This window comes from Ambystoma mexicanum, chromosome 1q (genome assembly GCF_040938575.1).
Source record: "Ambystoma mexicanum isolate Mex_15411 chromosome 1q, UKY_AmexF1_1, whole genome shotgun sequence".
NCBI classification, from domain to species: domain Eukaryota; kingdom Metazoa; phylum Chordata; class Amphibia; order Caudata; family Ambystomatidae; genus Ambystoma; species Ambystoma mexicanum.
The window spans coordinates 545654817-545672871 of NC_090922.1; the positions used below are offsets into that span (position 1 = coordinate 545654817).

At 44.5% G+C, this 18055-nt stretch overlaps 1 protein-coding gene across 1 annotated transcript in view; it reads left to right on the plus strand.

Moving 5' to 3' along the window:
- Window positions 1-18055, plus strand: part of LOC138521653 (carcinoembryonic antigen-related cell adhesion molecule 1-like) — a 557273-nt gene that overhangs the window by 444127 nt on the left and 95091 nt on the right. Inside the window, exon 5 of the mRNA XM_069634644.1 lies at window positions 5917-6204. Within this exon, the coding sequence (XP_069490745.1) occupies window positions 5917-6204 (288 nt within the window). The remainder of the gene's footprint in view (window positions 1-5916; window positions 6205-18055) is intronic.

The following is an 18055-nucleotide window of genomic DNA, read 5'->3' on the forward strand; positions in this document are numbered from 1 at the left end:
GCTAGCCGAAAACAGCGTTATTTTGCTTTCTTAATAACTTTTCAATTTTTAAAAAAATCTTTCCCAAGATTTAGAGTCTGGGAGCGGTGGGGCGCCTATGCCAAACTTTTTGTTTGCAAAATATCAGCCAAATCCGTCATGCAAGTCAAACGTTATTGGCAATTCAATTTTCGAGTTTGATTTGGAACTTGATATTCATCTCAACTATAAGCTTAAGGACTGCCGCACTATAATGAGTGTCCTCAATGATGTACAATATTCCTTAATGGTAGGCTGTTAGGCAAATTTAATTTGACTTGATGCTGCATTTATTTTATTTAACCAACGTTAAAAGTATGAGAGTGCAACATACAAAATAGGGAATACATCTCAACTTCTCAGTTTTCTTTGAAGTAAATGATAATACTGACCTTATTTGAGTAATATGCATTGCATGACATTTTTTTATTTTTTATTTGTTAATTTAAATTTGTATATAGCGCTGCATGCCCGAGGGCATCAGAGCACACAGAAAGCAGACAAGAAAAACAACAATGGCACAGGAGTCAAGGAGTAGGTGCCAAGAGGTTTACTCAGGAGGGGAGTTGAAAAGGAAGGTCAACAACCTTTTCTTGAACTCCAATGTCGTTCCAGTTCATTTTCAGGTTGCGTTTACTAGGACATCAAAGCAAGTTCCTCCAAATTTGGCAAGCCTGTATCTGGCTGCACCAGTCTGGATTGATCCTTAGATCTGAGATTGCACGTGGGTACATATGCCTTCAGGCGGTCGCTTAGATATTTGGGGACCTCGAGACTTTATAACTTATGGGTCAGTGTGAGAATTTTGTGGGTGATGCAATGCTTTACGGGCAGCCAGTGCAGTTTTCTTCTGTTATAGGTGGTATGGGCATGCCTGACCAAGCCACAAGTTGCTTGTACTGCTCTATTTTGAATAACTTGTAATGCAGAGATATAAGTGCGGGAGGAGCCACTCAGGAGACTATTACAGTAGCCCAGGCGGGAATTCACGAGTGCAGAGGCCAGGAGGGAGGGGAGTTTGGGTAGTTAGAGGGAAGCTGGCCTACAAACACGCACTGGGGAAGAAAGGTGAATGTGACAAGGGAGAAATGAGAGCGAGAACTAACAGAGAGAAAAGGTGAACTCAAAATAGCAACCTGGAATATTAGAGGCCTGGAAAGCTATATTAAAAGGAACCGGGCTATAGTATATTTGAAACGCCAAAGAATAGACATAGCTTTCCTGCAGGAAACTCATCTAACTAAGGATAGACAAGATACGTCGGCACGGAAAAGGTGGGGGTGACCTTGGCTCCACATACTCAGCATATGCTAGAGGGGTCTTAATATGGGTGGCGCCAACCGTACATTCAAGATCCTTCAAACCTTCTGAGACACAGATGGTAGGATAGTAATACTTCTGGGAATGGTAGAAAATAAGGAAGTATGTGTTATTAATATGTATGTATTGAATCAGGACACAGTAGCCTACTTAAGATCCCTATATCCCAAGATTAGCCCGTACAGAGATTGTGCACTGATATGGGGGGAGAATGTTATTGTACGTTGGACCCAAGGAGGGATAGATCGGATGATAAATTTGCTTATCCAACCCCTTTGGCCAAAGCCCTAAATACGTTATTGCGTACATTCAAGTTGTCTGAGGTATCGAGAACAATGTACTTGCAGGACCGAGTATACTCTCACTACACTGCTCCAACTAAACTGTATACAAGGCTAGACTATATGTTTGTGGGGGAGAAAATGCTGGGAGAATTCATACAGGCTGAATATAAAGCACAGGTCCTCTCAGACCATGCCCCTCTGTTTGTTACATGGCAGATTCTCCCTCCCCCCGAGCCAGAATCCCGACATGGAGACTTAGGGTTGAAGCACTGAAAGACACAAGGTTCCGGGAACATTTGAGGGAAGAGGTGAAAGATTATTTGAAGTACAACACAGGCAGCGTAAAATATGCTGGTACACTGTGGGAGGCCATTAAAGTAGTGGTGAGAGAAGCGACTATAGCAAAGTCGAAAGGAATGCAAAATGTGATTGTACAGGATTTGCAAAAAGTGGAAAGTAGAATGGAAATCATAACGCAGGCAGGAAACAGGTCCATAGAAGCGGCCCAGGAGGTGTCCCGCTGCAACAGGAATGAAGGAAAGGGAGATGTCAGGCAAATTAAGCTACAGGGAATGTGTTGAGAGAAAACATGCAGAAGGGGATAAGCCGGGGCGATTGCTAGCCCGGTTGTGTAAGAGTGAGACTAAACGGGATACAATTAGAGCAGTGAGGGATGAGGATGGGGAGTTGAGGGAGACCCAAGATGAGGTTAACAAGTGTTTTTATGAATATTATAAACACCTGTACAGGGATACCTCGGATAGTGATAGAGATACATGAAGCGTTGACCGAGATCTATCTCCCCAAACTAAATATGGAGGAGAGGGACAGCCTAGAGATACCCATCACGATAGAAGAACTAGAGTATGTGATAAACAAACTACCGACGAGTAAAGTCCCAGGTGCAGATGGGCTTCCCGGTGAATTTTATAAAGAATACAAGACAGAAATCCTCACCCCACTACCAGAAATGCTAAACGAGGCGTTAGACATGGGCAAATTGCATGGGTCCCTGATAGAGTCATTAATTGTCCGCCTTCTTAAACCAAATATGCTAAATACCGACTGTGGCTCATATAGGCCCCTCTGGTTGTTGAACCAGGATGGGAAGATCCTCACGGTAGTCATGACACATAGACTCAAACCGGTTATAGCTAAGCTCATAAATACAGATCAGACAAGATATGTGCCACACAGAAATATTACCAACGACCTGAGAAGATTGCACCACATAATAGATTACACCCAAGGAGGAACACAGGAAGTTGCAGTGGCGTCACTTGATGCAGTAAAAGCTTTTGACTCAGTCAGATGACCTTGGCTGCTAGCGGTGCTAGAAATGTTTGGTATTTGACCCACATACATTAAATGGGTGTGGTTGCTATATAATAAACCTGTAGTAAGGGTCAGAATGGGCACAAGTATATCAGAACAGTGGCAGCTGAGTAAGGGCACAAGGCAGGGATGACTGCGGTCCCTGATGCTCTGTATCCTGGAGTTAGAGCCACTAGCAGTCTATCTGATGGAAGAATACAGAGAGACGGGCATCAGCACACCTGGAAGGAGGCATTTGATCTTGTTGTATGCGGATGATATGCTTCTGTACTTGCAGCACCCTGAGACAAATTTGCAATACATTTTGGATGTGATGGAGCGAAATGCTGCACTGTTAAGCATAACTATTAACCTGCAGAAGTCGAGTTTGTTCCCTTTGGGGGGTACGCAAGGAAGCCCATGCGTGAACTGCCGGTGTTGCCATTCAAATGGGAAATAGACATATTTTGGTACTTAGGTGTAGACATCTACCACAACCCTGAGATAGAACATATACAGAACATGGTGAGGGCAGTGAGCAAAATTGAAAACAGCATGACTTTCTGGGCTAGATTGCCGTTGTCCATTATGGGACATGCAGCATTACTGAAGATGGTGGTACTACCGAGACTCATTCACTATTTTGCAAATATCCAATTTACGATACTGAAATCGTTTTTTGGGAATTGCACAGTGTATGCAGAAGGTTCTTATGGCATAATTTGAGGTGTAGAGTGGCACTGTGGAAGCTCCAAAATCCATACAAACGAGGGGCAATAAAAGTGCCCAATTTTGAGGTAGATTTTGTAGCGAGCCAGCTGCAATTTGTGGCCAAATGGCTGTCAGATGGCCAAACACAAGAATCAAGGTTACTGCAAGCTGAAAGTACTCCGTTCTTTTTGAACAAAGTGATATGGCTAGATGATCCAAGCGCAAACCACTCACACTTGTTGTTGTGCCTGGGGAGTGTAATGCGGCGCAGGGCCTGTTTGCGGTTCGAGAACTCAACACCGTATTCCCCTCAGAGCCCGCTCGTTGCACTGAAAGGGGTGGACGAACAATTGAGGTTAAATGTTAGGAAGTTCTGGGAACCTAAGGGAGTAGCGACGGTGGGAGATGTACTGAAGGAGAGGTTGCCCAGGGATTTTGAGGAACTGATAAGAGATACTGTGGGTGCACCAAGGGCAGCACATCACACACACCCACTTCCAAAGGAGTATTAGGCATAGATGGCCTGAGAGTGAGACATCCTTACAACTATACGGGACTATAGAGACATTTATTGATGTGACACAAGTCTCGTGGATGGTATCCTGTCAATATTTCAATTTTTTTTTGTTCGACATAACAAATATGTTGAACCAAAATTGGCGAATAATAATGTCTAATATAGAAGGGGAAATGGGACAGATGAGACAGAATTGGGAAGCAGAATTACAAGTACCAATGTCGGACAGTAGGTGGAGCAGAGTGATGGTGTATCATAAAAAGGTGTTGAGGAATGCACGATTACAGCAGATCCAATTATATGTGAACCATAGGGCATATCTGACCCTGAGCAAAATTGCCAAATGTAGCCAGACAGCAACACAACCATGCCCGAAATGCAGTGAGATAAATGCAGATCTAGTGCATATGTTTTGTGCATGTATAGAAATTAGTAGATTCTGGGGAGAAGTAGCACAAGCATTAGCGAAGGTAGATATCACGCTGAACATTGTATCCCCCATGGCTTGTCTGCTAGGGGGCTTCCCAAGGCCCACAAAGGCTAGAGATTAAGTAACCTCAAGGACCTGGCATAAATAGTAGTGAAATACATAATAGCGATGGGGTGGAAAGCACAGATGACGGCAGCTATACAGACGTGGTGAAGGGACTTAGTAAAATGGGGAAACGCCGAAACTGTGGTGTGGCAGGAAGCGATAGGGCAGAGCGCGGAACAAGGAGAGGGGGGTGGATGCTTGGAGACAATTGGTCGCAGATTTAGCCCCCTCTGAACTGAGGGACAAAGACATGGAGGAAACTCTCATACAAGAAGATATTGGGACTAGGGGGGGCGATGTGGAATAAAAGAAGAGTATGGTATATTGGGTGCGAAGTAGGCCGGGGGGGTCAGGGTCAATGGGGGGACAGCAGGAGCAGACAGACAAAATTTGATGAGAAATGTTGTGCAATGATGCAACATGTCTGCAAGTTGCAATGATTATGTAAAAATTAATAAAAATTAATTTAAAAAAAAAACATTCTTGGGGTACAGTATATTTGGATCCACACTGATAATTGTTTATTATAAACATATGTTTACCTGGATAGATCAGGAATTGCCAAGCACCCTTTCGTTTATTACACATTTGATAGTGACATCAACAAGCAACACACCGGCCATGTCCAAAAAGTAATTGTATTCCTAAGGAGAAATGGATATTTTAACATTTCAAAAGCCTGTGGTATATTGCCGGTCCTTTTGCACCAGATCCGCAAAAGGCTCAGAATCCGGTGGGTCAATTTCCTTTCAGGAATCTGCCTGCCATCCACTTTTAAAGCTCAAAGGCATTATAACAGCTGAAGCAATTACCACAATGGAGATGTTTTTTAAATAATAGTTGTGAAAGTGCTTCCATCTTTACTTTCATTACAAGCATTCATTTGGTTAAAAGTAAATGTATTACAAATTCTAAGGGTTGATGGTAAGTTGAGATCAGATGAGAGGTGCTGAGCGGTGATAAGGAGTTTTGTTTCTCGTATTTTCACTTTTGTGTTACATTTGGCTTTAAAGTTGTTCTTATCATTTGTATTGTTCATCAGTGGTGAGCTCTGCCCAGCAAAGTGCCCCACTACAGTGAGATCTTGGCTCTCTGACTTTCTCCCTTCTGTTGCCAACATTTCCTATTCTCTTTCTCATTAAGGTGCAAGGCCAATATTTTGTATTTTCTTGAATGTCACCACCATCTTGAATATGTTCTTCTCTTCTGATTGGCAGTTCCTATTTCAAACGTGACAATCTCGAGCAACTTTACCACTGGGGGACTCCTTTGGGAATATGAAGACTATGTACAGCTGAGCTGCACAGCCCTGGGCACTGATCCTGCCCTCTCCTGGATGTTCAATGGCAGTGCCCTGCCTCAGGACCCACGGTACCACCTCTCCCCAGACAACGCCTCACTGACCATCAGCCCTGTCACTAGAAAGGACACTGGGGCCTTTCTCTGTAGAGCCTCCAACCGCATCAGTAGCCAAAGTAGTCAACCTTTATCTCTCGACATCGCTTGTGAGTATTCTCTGATATACGCTGACAAACCAAAGAGCTTTTCCCTCTAATGCTAAGTGGTGGTCTATCTTGCAATCTCTACCATTTCCATGTTCTCTTAGGGCCGTGTGGGAAGTGTGATGCTTTGATTTAGGTTCCTCATTCTCGCATTGGCATAGTCCCATAGAAAAATGGTACTTGATGAAAAAAATGTTTTAATGTGTACACTAGCTCAGCGAGTTAATTGTTTGCATACTTTTCTTTGTGCAACCTGCTATCCACGAGTTTGAATCATGTTACGGCTGTGTCAGTCCTTAATGCTTGTGCAGTCAGTATAATGAGTACGAATAGAGTTTACAATAATAACACAGTTACAGTTTTTAAAACACCATGAAATGCTGTTCAAATATTCCTTTTGTGATAAAAACACTCATTTAAATAATGTGTTAGGACTTCTACCCAATACACCTGTAGAAGGTATTAGCCTAGAGTTGGGTTGTATATCCATGACCACTAGAAGTAAAGTGCAAAGTAGTCTATTTTTTCTCCAAATACTCGATTCATGTTCAGACCAGCACTCGGTATATTCATATTTCGGGAACATACTGAACCCTATAACAAACACAAAAGCTTTGAGTAATTGGCTTGAAGGTATCAGTTGGGTATAAGGAAATTGGTTTAGAATTAAACTTTCCAATACATGTCAGTGCTGATTCTTGAGACATTAAAAATAAGGCAGATGTGGGCGATAGAATCCATAACATTGAATACTGGGCATCTAAATCCTCTTATTCTCAGTATAGTAGCCAAGGATTTACTGAGAAAACACCATTTAGATATTCACTTAAAGCATGGCACCCTAGAGTACGACGTTTCATTTTACGAATTAGGTTTAAGCTATTGCCCAGCCTTGAACGTCGTGGTGCCTGGTTTGATATCTCGTTTGACAAAATAATCTGCTGAATATGTGCTGGAGAAATAGAGACTGCTCCCCATGTATGGACACAGTGCCCTAGATGGGTCAAGATATATGAGCAAGAGTACAGTAGTTGGGTACATTGTATGATTAGCATTCGTTCTGACCAATTTTGATCCCATGTCTATTCTGGTACAGATCTTACATTGAACTATGTATGTTTTTATATTTGGAAGGTTATGCTAAAAAATCATTTAACTGGTATGGAATAGTCACTGCATTCTCCAAATATCGTTATTATGTTCAATTTCATTAAAAAAGTATTTTATTAATTGGTTCATGAGATCTTATTGGATGTAACTTTTTGTTTATGAATTTTATATTCATGAAAATGTTATACATGTTATCTATTAAGAAAATAATATGGAATATGCTAAGTGATTCTTGAATGTAATTGTGATGATGATATGATTTTTTAATGGTGTCATATGTGTTCTGTACTATTGTCTATCAATGGTATTTTACCAATGAGACCTAATTAAAAAAAAAGAAGAAACAAAAGTAAACATGTTAGATTGGGTAACACTGAAAATTAAAATACATATGAAATTGACATTTGTCAAGAGGAAGAGTTATATGTACAAAAATAAAAATAAATGAGGCTACTCAAAGAAAGACTGATGGCCACCGCTCTTAACCCTGTCACAGTTCAAAACAACCTGGATATCTTTTTAACAACCACACTCTTTAATGCAACAAATCCAGGACCTCACAAAAAGATCTCACATTCCCCTACACATGCTGAAAAGAATCCTCCTTTTCTTGAATATGTCCTAACAAGTGGAAGAGACAAGAGTCTTTCTCCTATCCCCTTTGTATTATTGTAATAGTCTATACCTGGGCTTCTCAAACAATTTGATTAATCAAATGCATGTAATTCAGAACAAAGCTGCAAGACTCATTCTATTTGTCAAACATAGAGATCACATCACCCGTGCATTCAACTCTATCCACTGCCTCCCAATTTGGGCAAAAATCAAGTCCAAAACACATCTTTTCCACCGGGATTTCAGGTGGAGGACCCCTCTACCTGCCGCCACGTAAAATCACAAAACAGTGGTCTCCCAGCCTCCTGAGAATCTCTAACGCCGGTAATGTAAAGGATCGTCTGCTGTAGCATATCCTGGCTTATGGAAGTACCTTTCTATTGGCCATACTTAAAATCGAAGAGGCTCACATCACAGAAACCCTTTGACTCTTTAAACTAGCATTTGTGGCTCATTAGCCAGGTTCCTTCAAAATGTGTCCCAAACCTTGTTTCACTTTAGAGGGTTCACTAAGGAGGCGCCTTGTCACCACTCTGGACTCCATGATCTCTACATATTTTCCTGGCACTTAGTTTGTTCCATCCCCGGAGACACACAGGTCAACGTGCACTTCTGCTTGGTGACCTGCATCACATCTATGTAGTGCACTTATGTGTTAGCACCCATGTTGCGTTCCTTAGCCCTGTTATTCTCTCCCTTCCCTTTAGCACTTCTGATCTCAATGTTCCAAGACGTTTCATGATCTGCCCCCCCTCCCTTTCCCCTTGTATTCATATCCACACCTCTACACCCCCTACAAATGCAGCAAGTGCATTATAAATTAATAATAAATAAATGAAGAAAGAAGGCTCAAGCGTATGATTGCAAACGTACGACTATATTTAAAATCTATACATACGGTTTTACCTCAAGATGGAATAATTGCAAAGTCTCAGTGAAAGACTTGAACCGGGAGCCTGGCAGAAAATAAAATACATGGATAATGACCTTTCCCTATCTTAACCCCTACATCACTCTACAAGGCTATATTAAGGCCTTTACTAGTAATCTGCCACAACTGAGAAGCAGTTCTGACAGCAGCCACATATTGGCGCACATAAGAGCCTTCCCAAAACCCTTTGCGTTCTTCTATCAGTGCTTGGAAGTGGCCAACCAATGGCGTGAGTGCAATACAAGCAAACTAAAGTGAGCTGGTCCTAATCTTCTCTAGGGTTAAAGTTAAGCCTGTTCCATGCAGTCCACCGAGTCATCCATAGCAGGCACTTGGAATGGCCACCCACCTGCTAAAGGTGCAGAGCTAAGGGAGAGATGACAGGTTTACTTTGTCCATGCAGTCTAAAAACAAATGTGCATGTCATATGCATGGAAATGAAATGTAAACCCAAAATGGCATATGACAGCAGGCCGATAACCGATAAGTAAATCTGGGACAGAGGGAAGGCTTGGGTGACCCCACTGTCCAACTCATAATTATGGAGCGTCCCTGGCTGGATACTACAGTTTGGGCCTCATTAAAGGTTTGGCAGTATTTGGGTGGCACATTTGCAGAAATACTGCCTAATGAATCTATCGTTACCGCCACTTGGTCCTGTGGAGTCACATTACAACTGAGGTGCTAAGTTCACCAACTTTACCACCATGGTGTAAACTACGTTTACACCATGGTGGATGGCGGATTTACCGCCCCATTACAAGGTGAGTGGGGCGGTAAATCCCCATTTCCCATTTTCCCTTCCCCATTCCCATTTTTGCCCCATAGGGCATAATGGGAGTGGGGAAGGCGCTAATTACGGCACCGTAAATTACGGTGCCGTAATTAGCACCAAGGTGCCTTAGCACCATGGAACTTAACGCCTGCAAAAAGCAGGCGTTAAGGTGGGAATCAGGCGTTAAGGGTTAACGGTGGCGTTAACCCTTAACGCCTGAGTTGTATTGAGGGCCAGTATGTGTACAACTTCACAATTTTTTGAGTCTATATGACTTCTTGGGGTTTTTTGACAAATTTACCACCTGGGATATAGATTGGTGAAAACTACCAGATGCTGAGGGCACTGAGCCATGAAAGCGGCCAACATTGGCACATAAAAGCGGCACCACAGAATGCTAGGGTCCCTTGCGGTTGTTAGCCTGCTGCCTAATTGGCTTATGAAAGCCACATGCTGTAAAGTGTAATTAATTATAGGCATGTCACGTATAAGATACAACTCCCAGGCAGCACTGGGCAGAAATTACGTTCAATTTAAAACGCAACATCTACTGTAGAGTCATAAAAAGACACGACTTCCTGCAGGTGACCAGGAGGAGGCGCTGTGGTGCGAGGTCATTCCACATCTTCCCACACACTGACTGCTGCTCAGAATTCATTCAAAGGAGCATCTCTACAACAGAGATTGTGTTGATTGTGGTGCTAGACCCATAGTTAAGGCACACGCTGTGCTTGGGCCCATAGCGTGTGCCCTGTGTGTTACCATCTGCTCTGGCGAGCTGCATCAGGTGTTATTGGCATATTGTTAAATGCACCGTTGAGGTTGCAAAGACCCATGCTGAGCAAAACACTGTATAGCACACACTAGTGCACAACTATAAAGGACTTTGTGAACCTGATTCTAGTGCTAATAGGGAGCCAGTGCAGCCTCTTAAGAATAGGGGTACTATGAACACGCCTGTGAGCATTTGCCACAATACACGCCACTGTATTTTGGAGGATCTGGCAATGTTGTTTTGCATACTTAGTAGATCCTACACAATATGCATTTCAATAACTGATTTTTGATCCAATGATTGCTCGCGCTATGACGGCACTGTGTGCTTCTGGCAACAATGGCCTCGGTTATCTATGAATCATGAAGTGGTCACTTGTGGAGGCCACTACAGCACTAATGTTCAGTTTCATGACAAGGAGGAATCCAAGATCATCCCAAGAGACTTAAGAAACTGTGTGAATTGGGCCCTTGGGTGCTTCTACCTCCTTACAAAAAGGTTTATTCCTTTGTCATCTTTGTTTGAGTTGAGACCAAAAAAAGCTCTGTCTTATCTTGATTTGGGCCAACCCGTTTTTTGACATCAAAAATACACGTTTTTTAAAAGCTAGCCTGAATAGGGCAATGACGGGCGTCCTTCGAGTTGTACAATGATATAGGTGTAATCAGAATAGTATTGAAGGACCAATCCCAGCTCTATCAGATGGTCATGCAAAGGTTTCATATAGATGATAAATAATAATGAGGAATGGTTTGATTCAAGTTGTGTCCCTATCTGATAAGTAGGCTACCTACGTCATTCAATGTAGCCAGGATGGAATGATCTATAGAACTGAATGCTGCAAACAAGTCTAATGACATCAGTATGCCTGTGTCACCCTCTGGGTGTGGGTAGCAGACCGTCCAGTCTGGCACAGAAAGCAGGTTTTCCCCTGGGAGATATTTCAGCCAATGTAAAACATGAAAACCTATGACTTGGAGTCCTGCAGTTTCAATGTCTTGGTGTTTCTGGTCTCCATGGCAGGACTGCTGTTTACCCTCTTTCCTCCTCTCCCTGGTCCACTCATAGTAGGGGCCAGCTAAACAATTACCTTCTAAGTTGAGCACTGCAAGATCTGTGTCACGCTCACCTGGTCTCCACGGGGGCATGCTCGTGTCCGCAAGATGATGTCTGCACTGGTGTTGCTCCGCTTAAATGAGGGTGCTAGCTTGCGTCTTCCCTTTGTTCTTGCCTCAGGAGAAGTACGCCTGCAAGTCAAAACAAGATATTAGCCAACTGAATGGAGCTGGTTTTGGTTTTCACCTCCTTCCGATTTTCCTTCTCTTCCTCTGGCTCACCTTGTTTTTTTAATGGGTGAGGTCTCGGTCCTGCACACTCTGGCAGGGGCGCGGTTGCACTGTAGTTCCAGGATCAAGTTACTTCACTGATCCGATGGAGGTTGCTAAAGTGGAAGGACCGAAGTAAGCAGGTAAGTCTCTATTCCAATAACTCCTTGGAAAAGCTGCTTTAAGTCTTTCTGCTCAAGGTATCTAATGTTCGTTCTTGTCTTTCAGGTAAAGCATTAAGCGGCTTTCGGATGATGGAATGACTCTTCTGACAATGATGAGCAGGATTCCTGCCGGTAAGTATAGCGCTGTGCGACACGCGCTAATTGTTCGCTTTATTTAGCTTTCCTTTGCTGTGTGCGACTAACCTGCTTTGTCTTTTCTGTTCGGCAGGTGCGGCGCAATTCCAGGAAGAAGATGGAAGAACCGTTTGATGGTGTCGAGTGGCGGCGCAATGCCGAATGATGGAGAACTGCTCGATGGAGTTCCTGGAGGTGGCCGATTCAGGTGAGTAGTTACCCGAGAAGGTACCTTCTGTTCGGTTCTTCTACAGACGCAGCGGTCCGTGGGTAAGAAGAAGGCGAGGTCAGGATGTTCTGCAGGTAAGGCCTTCAATGCGTGAATAACTCCTGTTCTTCTCTTTTTCACAGGTGCCGATGGATAGAAGACTCTGGACGGGCGTGGCAGAAGGGAAGCAAGAGCTGAACTGACACGGTGAGTGTTACGTTGCAGGAGTGCAGAATAACGCGAAGCGTGTTCAGTTTGCAGGGTGCGGTTTACATAGTCTTGCAAGTAGTTCCAGGAAAATAGTCACCTTAACTGTATCCTGCCTCTCAGGTAAAATAGTCCCAAGCCACACCCTGTACTGAATGGCTTAGCATCTCAGAGACAAGTATATGGACCATATGTTTAACACCTACCATGAGCATGGCGCCAGCGGCGCCAGGACTGAGTCCAGGTAAGCCTAGCTGGGGCCTGAGAAGCCCCCAAGGAAGCCTGAGGCAGGGATGGGCTCGCCAGTTTCAGGGTTTTGGGAGCATGCACCATGACAGCCCTCCCCCCGAAGGCCCCCCTAAAGGCAGACTCACCCATTGGTCCTGGTTTGTTTGGGTGATTGCGATGGAACCTTTTTAATAAGTGAGGAGCATGCACATTCTCGCTAGGTTCCCATGATCTTTCATGTGGTCCGTACCCTTTCCAGTCTATCAAGTAAAATAGTTTTGATTTGGTGATTTTTGAGTCAAGAATTTCTTTAACCTCGAACTCAGGTTCCCCGTTTACTGTGACCGGTTTCGGTGGTTTCACAACTCGTGTTCCAGGTTGCACTGGTTTCAAAAGTGAGACATGAAACACAGGATGAATGTTCATGTGCGGGGGTAAGTCCAATTTCATAGCCACCGGATTGATAATGGCCTTAATGGTATATGGACCTAAATATCTGGGGTTGAAGGTACGAGGCCCTCTCACTGGTATGTGCTTTGACGCCAAGCAGTCTTCATCCCCAACCTGATATCTTGGAGCTTCACTTCTATGCACGTCGGCTGATTTCTTGTACCTTTCCTTAGCTTGCTTTAGATGATCTGTTGCTTGTTTGAAGGCTTGGGAGATGGTACAGTGCAAACCTTTCACAGCTGGCATTTCAAGAAGTTGCGGCGGGTCTAGATTGGAAGTTTGCGGGTGTAACCCATAGATTGTATAGAAGGGACTTTGACCTGTACTGGAATGTAGGGAGTTGTTATAGACATACTCGGTGATCCATAAAACATCCTTCCAGCTGCCTTCAGTTTGATGTAACATGCACCTGAGATATTGCTCCAAGGTCTGGTTTGTCCTCTCTGTCTGGCCATCAGTTTGGGGATGGTGACTGGTGGAAAGTCTTACGTCGATTTGAGCTAACTCGCAACATTTCTTCCAGAAGCGTGAGATAAACTGGCTGCCACGGTCTGAGATCAGGATGGAAGGAAATCCATGAATTCGGACAATCTGTTCCAAAATTTCTTTAGCCAGAATTGAAGCTGAAGGCAATCCTTTTAATGGGATGAAATGGGCCATTTTCGAAAACAAATCCACCACTCCTAAAATTGTCTTGAACCTGTTACAAGGAGGAAGGTCCGTTATAAAATCAAGAGATAGGGTATGCCAAGGTGTAGGTGGGATGTCTAATGGTTGAAGCAGGCCTGGTGATTTTTTTTTCTGGGACTTGTTTTGAGCGCAAACTCCACAGGAAAGCACAAACTGCTTGATGTCTTTACGCCATGTCGGCCAACAAAAATGCTGTTTGACCTTGGCCTCAGTTTTTGCAATTACAGGATGACCTTCTACTAATGAGTCATGGTAATGTGAGACAACCTTTTCCTGAAGTTCTCTGCTGGGTAGGTAGAGACGTCCTCGAAAATAGGGTAATTGATTTGTGACTGAATGGTGAGGACTTTTGGTCGGCCAATTCTTTAAGGCGTTGGAGTCCATGAGATGAGAGATTCTTTCTTGAATGTCTTCTAACGTTAGAGACGAAGTAATTCCAAGAATCTTTTCACCGGGAATGATGGGCACTGGGTCGGGATTGGCGTATTCCTCGTCTACTCCTATACGGGACAGTGCACCTGCCTTGCCATTTCGACAGCCAGGTTGGTAAGTAATTACAAAGTCAAACTCAGCAAAAAATAATGCCCATCGGAGTTGGCAAGATGATTGAGCTTTTGCAACCTTCAGGTACTGTAAATTGCGATGGTCAGTAATTACTGTGATGGTGTGCCTAGCTCCTAAGAGGTAATGCCACCAGGCTTTGAAGGCCGCCTTCATGGCTAACAGTTCCTTGTCCGTAATAGCATAATTCAATTCGGTAGCCGTAAAATTCCATGACCAAAAGGCTAATGGGTGCAGTTGACCAGTTTTGGGGTCCCTTTGTGAAAGGACTGCTCCCATTGCCAGACTGGAAGCATCCTTTTCGACCACATACGGTAGATCTGGACGAGGGTGTTTCAGTTTCGGGGCTTATATGAATCTTTGTTTTAGCTCCTGGAAGGCTTTCTCAGCCTCTTCGGACCATTGAAAATGGTGATGGGGTGCACTACTTGCGAAAATCCTGGAATAAAACAATGATAGAAGTTTGCAAATCCGAGCATACTCTGAACTCCTTTAATCGAGGTTGGCGACGGGCAGTTGAGAATGGCATCAACCTTTTTGTGAACCCATGCACACACCATGAGGGGTTAGGACAAATCCAAGGAACTCGACCTCAGTAACATGGAAAAAACATTTTTCCAGCTTTGCAAATAGTTTGTGTTGTCGAAGTTTGTCCAAAACTGCCCGGACATGTTTCACGTATTCTTGCTCTGAACGGGAGTATACCAGAATGTCGTCGATGTATACTATGACACACACATCAATCATTTCTCGTAAAACATCGTTCATGAAATACTGGAACGCCGCTGGGGCGTTGCAAAGGCCAAAAGACATCACCTGGTATTCGAATAGCCCGTATTTGGTGCGGAAAGCAGTCTTCCATTCGTCCCCTTTCCTGATCCGTACCAGGTGGTATGCTCCGCGGAGGTCTAACTTGGTGTAAATTCGGGCATCTTTAACTTGATCCAATAGGTCAGGAATCAGAGGCAACGGGTAACGGTTTTTAACAGTGACCTGATTTAATGCGCGGTAGTCAATGCAAGTCCTAAGGTCACCTTCTTTTTTAGGCACGAAGAATAAGGGTGATGCCGCCGGGGACTTGGATGGGCGAATGAAACCGTTAGCCAGGTACTGATCTAAATATTTTCTGAAATGCAGGTTCTCGGGCTCTGTGAGAGCATAGATTAGACCGCTTGGAATCTGTTCTCCTGGTACAAGGTAGATCTGGCAGTCATATGACCTATGAGGGGGCAATGTGTTGGCTTGATCCTTTTGGAATACATCCTGATGGTCTTGATATACCAGAGGTAGGGAGTTGGTTGGTTTCATGATCGTTGTCACTCCAGTGACCAAAGGTCCTTTAGTTGGATAACAAGTTTGAGCACAATCGACTGAGAAGGTCAACCTCTTGGCACGCCAGTCTATGCAAGCATTGTGTGATTCTAACCATGGCATTCCCAGAATTATATGAAATTGTGGAGCCTTGATTATATCAAACACTATGGTTTTCAGATGACCGTCTTGGCACAAAAGAGTCATCTCTGTCATAGAGTGTGTTACTGGACCCGAAGCGATTTCAGTTCCGTCGACTGTGGTGACTAAGTCTGTTGTTGCCTTTTCGCAAAGGGAAAGGTTCATCCTCGAAGCCAATTCTTGATCCATATAATTTCCAATGGCTCCACTGTCAATGTATGCTCTGACTGCATGCATTCGAGACGGTTGTTGGTGGTTTATAAGGACCATAGGCAAAACTAGGTGCGAGGTCTGGGAATCCTTCTTTTCACCGGGCAAGCGGACCTCTATGCCTGCCGGGCGGAGAAGTTTTCCGGCTCAGACTCTGTTTCGACCTTACCAGCGACTCCTACTGCCTTTTTAGGTGGCTTCACTGGGCACTCTCGGAGGAAATGGCTGGCTGACCCACAATACAAACACAGTTGTTGTTGTCTTCTCCTATCCCTTTCAGCCTTGGATAGCGGCCCACGCACTCCTACGATTTGCATGGGTTCTGACTCGTCGGTGGCTTGGAGGTGTGTTCCTTGGGGCGTACAAATACCCTAGAATCGATTGTAGCACAATCTGCCTTACGGTTCTGCAGTCTGTGATCTAGCTGGACCACCAAGTCTATGTATTCAGCAGAGTCTCTGGGTGGATTAACTACTTGAGCTAAAACGTCCTTTAACACCCCTCTCAGACCGCGGTAAAACAGCGTTGTTCTTTTGTCATCCGGCCAATCAGTTTCCACAACTAGTCTGTTGAAGGTCGCAATGTATGTTAGCAGATCCTGGTTGCCTTGACGCAAAGACAAAAGCTCATTGTCCAAAGCCTGACCTTGGCAGCGCCGGGTAAACAGCTTCTCCATATCCAATTGGAATCTTTGGAAGCCTCGCAAGATGGGATCATCCCGACTGACCAGCGGTACCGACCAGTCAGCAGCACTGCCACTAAGATATGAAAGTACAAAAGCCACTTTGGACTGGTCGTTTGGAAAAGCTCCTGGCCTGCATAGGAAATGTAGATGGCACTGATTCATAAACACTGCATACCTTTTTGGGTCCCCAGCAAATCGTTCTGTTGGTGCCAAGGGTACAGCTTTGGGAGGACCACCTGAACTGGATTGCTTGATGCAGTGGGTACCGTTGACCCCACCCCAGGTAGCGGCGTTTGCCCCGCCTGTGACTGGAGCAACTGTCTGGCGAGATCGTCGGTGCGGTCCTTGGCTACAATCAGTTCCCTTTGTAAGGCATTGGTTTCCTGTCTAGCCGAATGTACCTCGATCCTGAGTTCCCCCAAAAGCTGAGCTAGCTGATCGGTTTCTGAGGTTTCCATGCCGCCCAGGTAGAGAATGTGTATGGCTTCGCGTTCTGTCTCTGTCAGGCTCACCTGGTGTCCACGGGGGCGTGCTCGTGTCAGCAGGATGATGTCTGCACTGGTGTTGCTCCGCTTAAATGGGGGTGCTAGCTTGCGTCTTCCTTTCGTTCTTGCCTCAGGAGAAGTTCGCCTGCAAGTCGAAACAAGATATTAGCCAACTGAATGGAGCTGGTTTTGGTTTTCACCTCCTTCCGATTTTCCTTCTCTTCCTCTGGCTCACCTTGGTTTTTTAATGGGTGAGCTCTCCGTCCTGCACACTCTGGCAGGGGCGCGGTTGCACTGTGGTTCCAGGATCAAGTTACTTCACTGATCCAATGGAGGTTGCTGAAGTGAAAGGACCGAAGTAAGCAGGTAAGTCTCTATTCCAATAACTACTTGGAAAAGCTGCTTTAAGGCTTTCTGCTCAAGGTATCTAATGTTCGTTCTTGTCTTTCAGGTGCAGCATTAAGCAGCTTTCGGATAATGGAATGACTCTTCTGACAATGATGAGCAGGATTCCTGCGGGTAAGTATAGCCCTGTGCGACACGCGCTAATTGTTCGCTTTATTTAGCTTTCCTTTGCTGTGTGCGACTAACCTGCTTTGTCTTTTCTGTTCGGCAGGTGCGGCGCAATTCCAGGAAGAAGATGGAAGAACCGTTTGATGGTGTCGAGTGGCGGCATGATGCCGAATGATGGAGAACTGCTCGATGGAGTTCCTGGAGGTGGCCGATTCAGGTGAGTAGATACCCGAGAGGGTACCTTCTGTTCGATTCTTCTACAGATGCGGCGGTCCGTGGGTAAGAAGAAGGCGAGGTCAGGATGTTCTGCAGGTAAGGCCTTCAATGCGTGAATA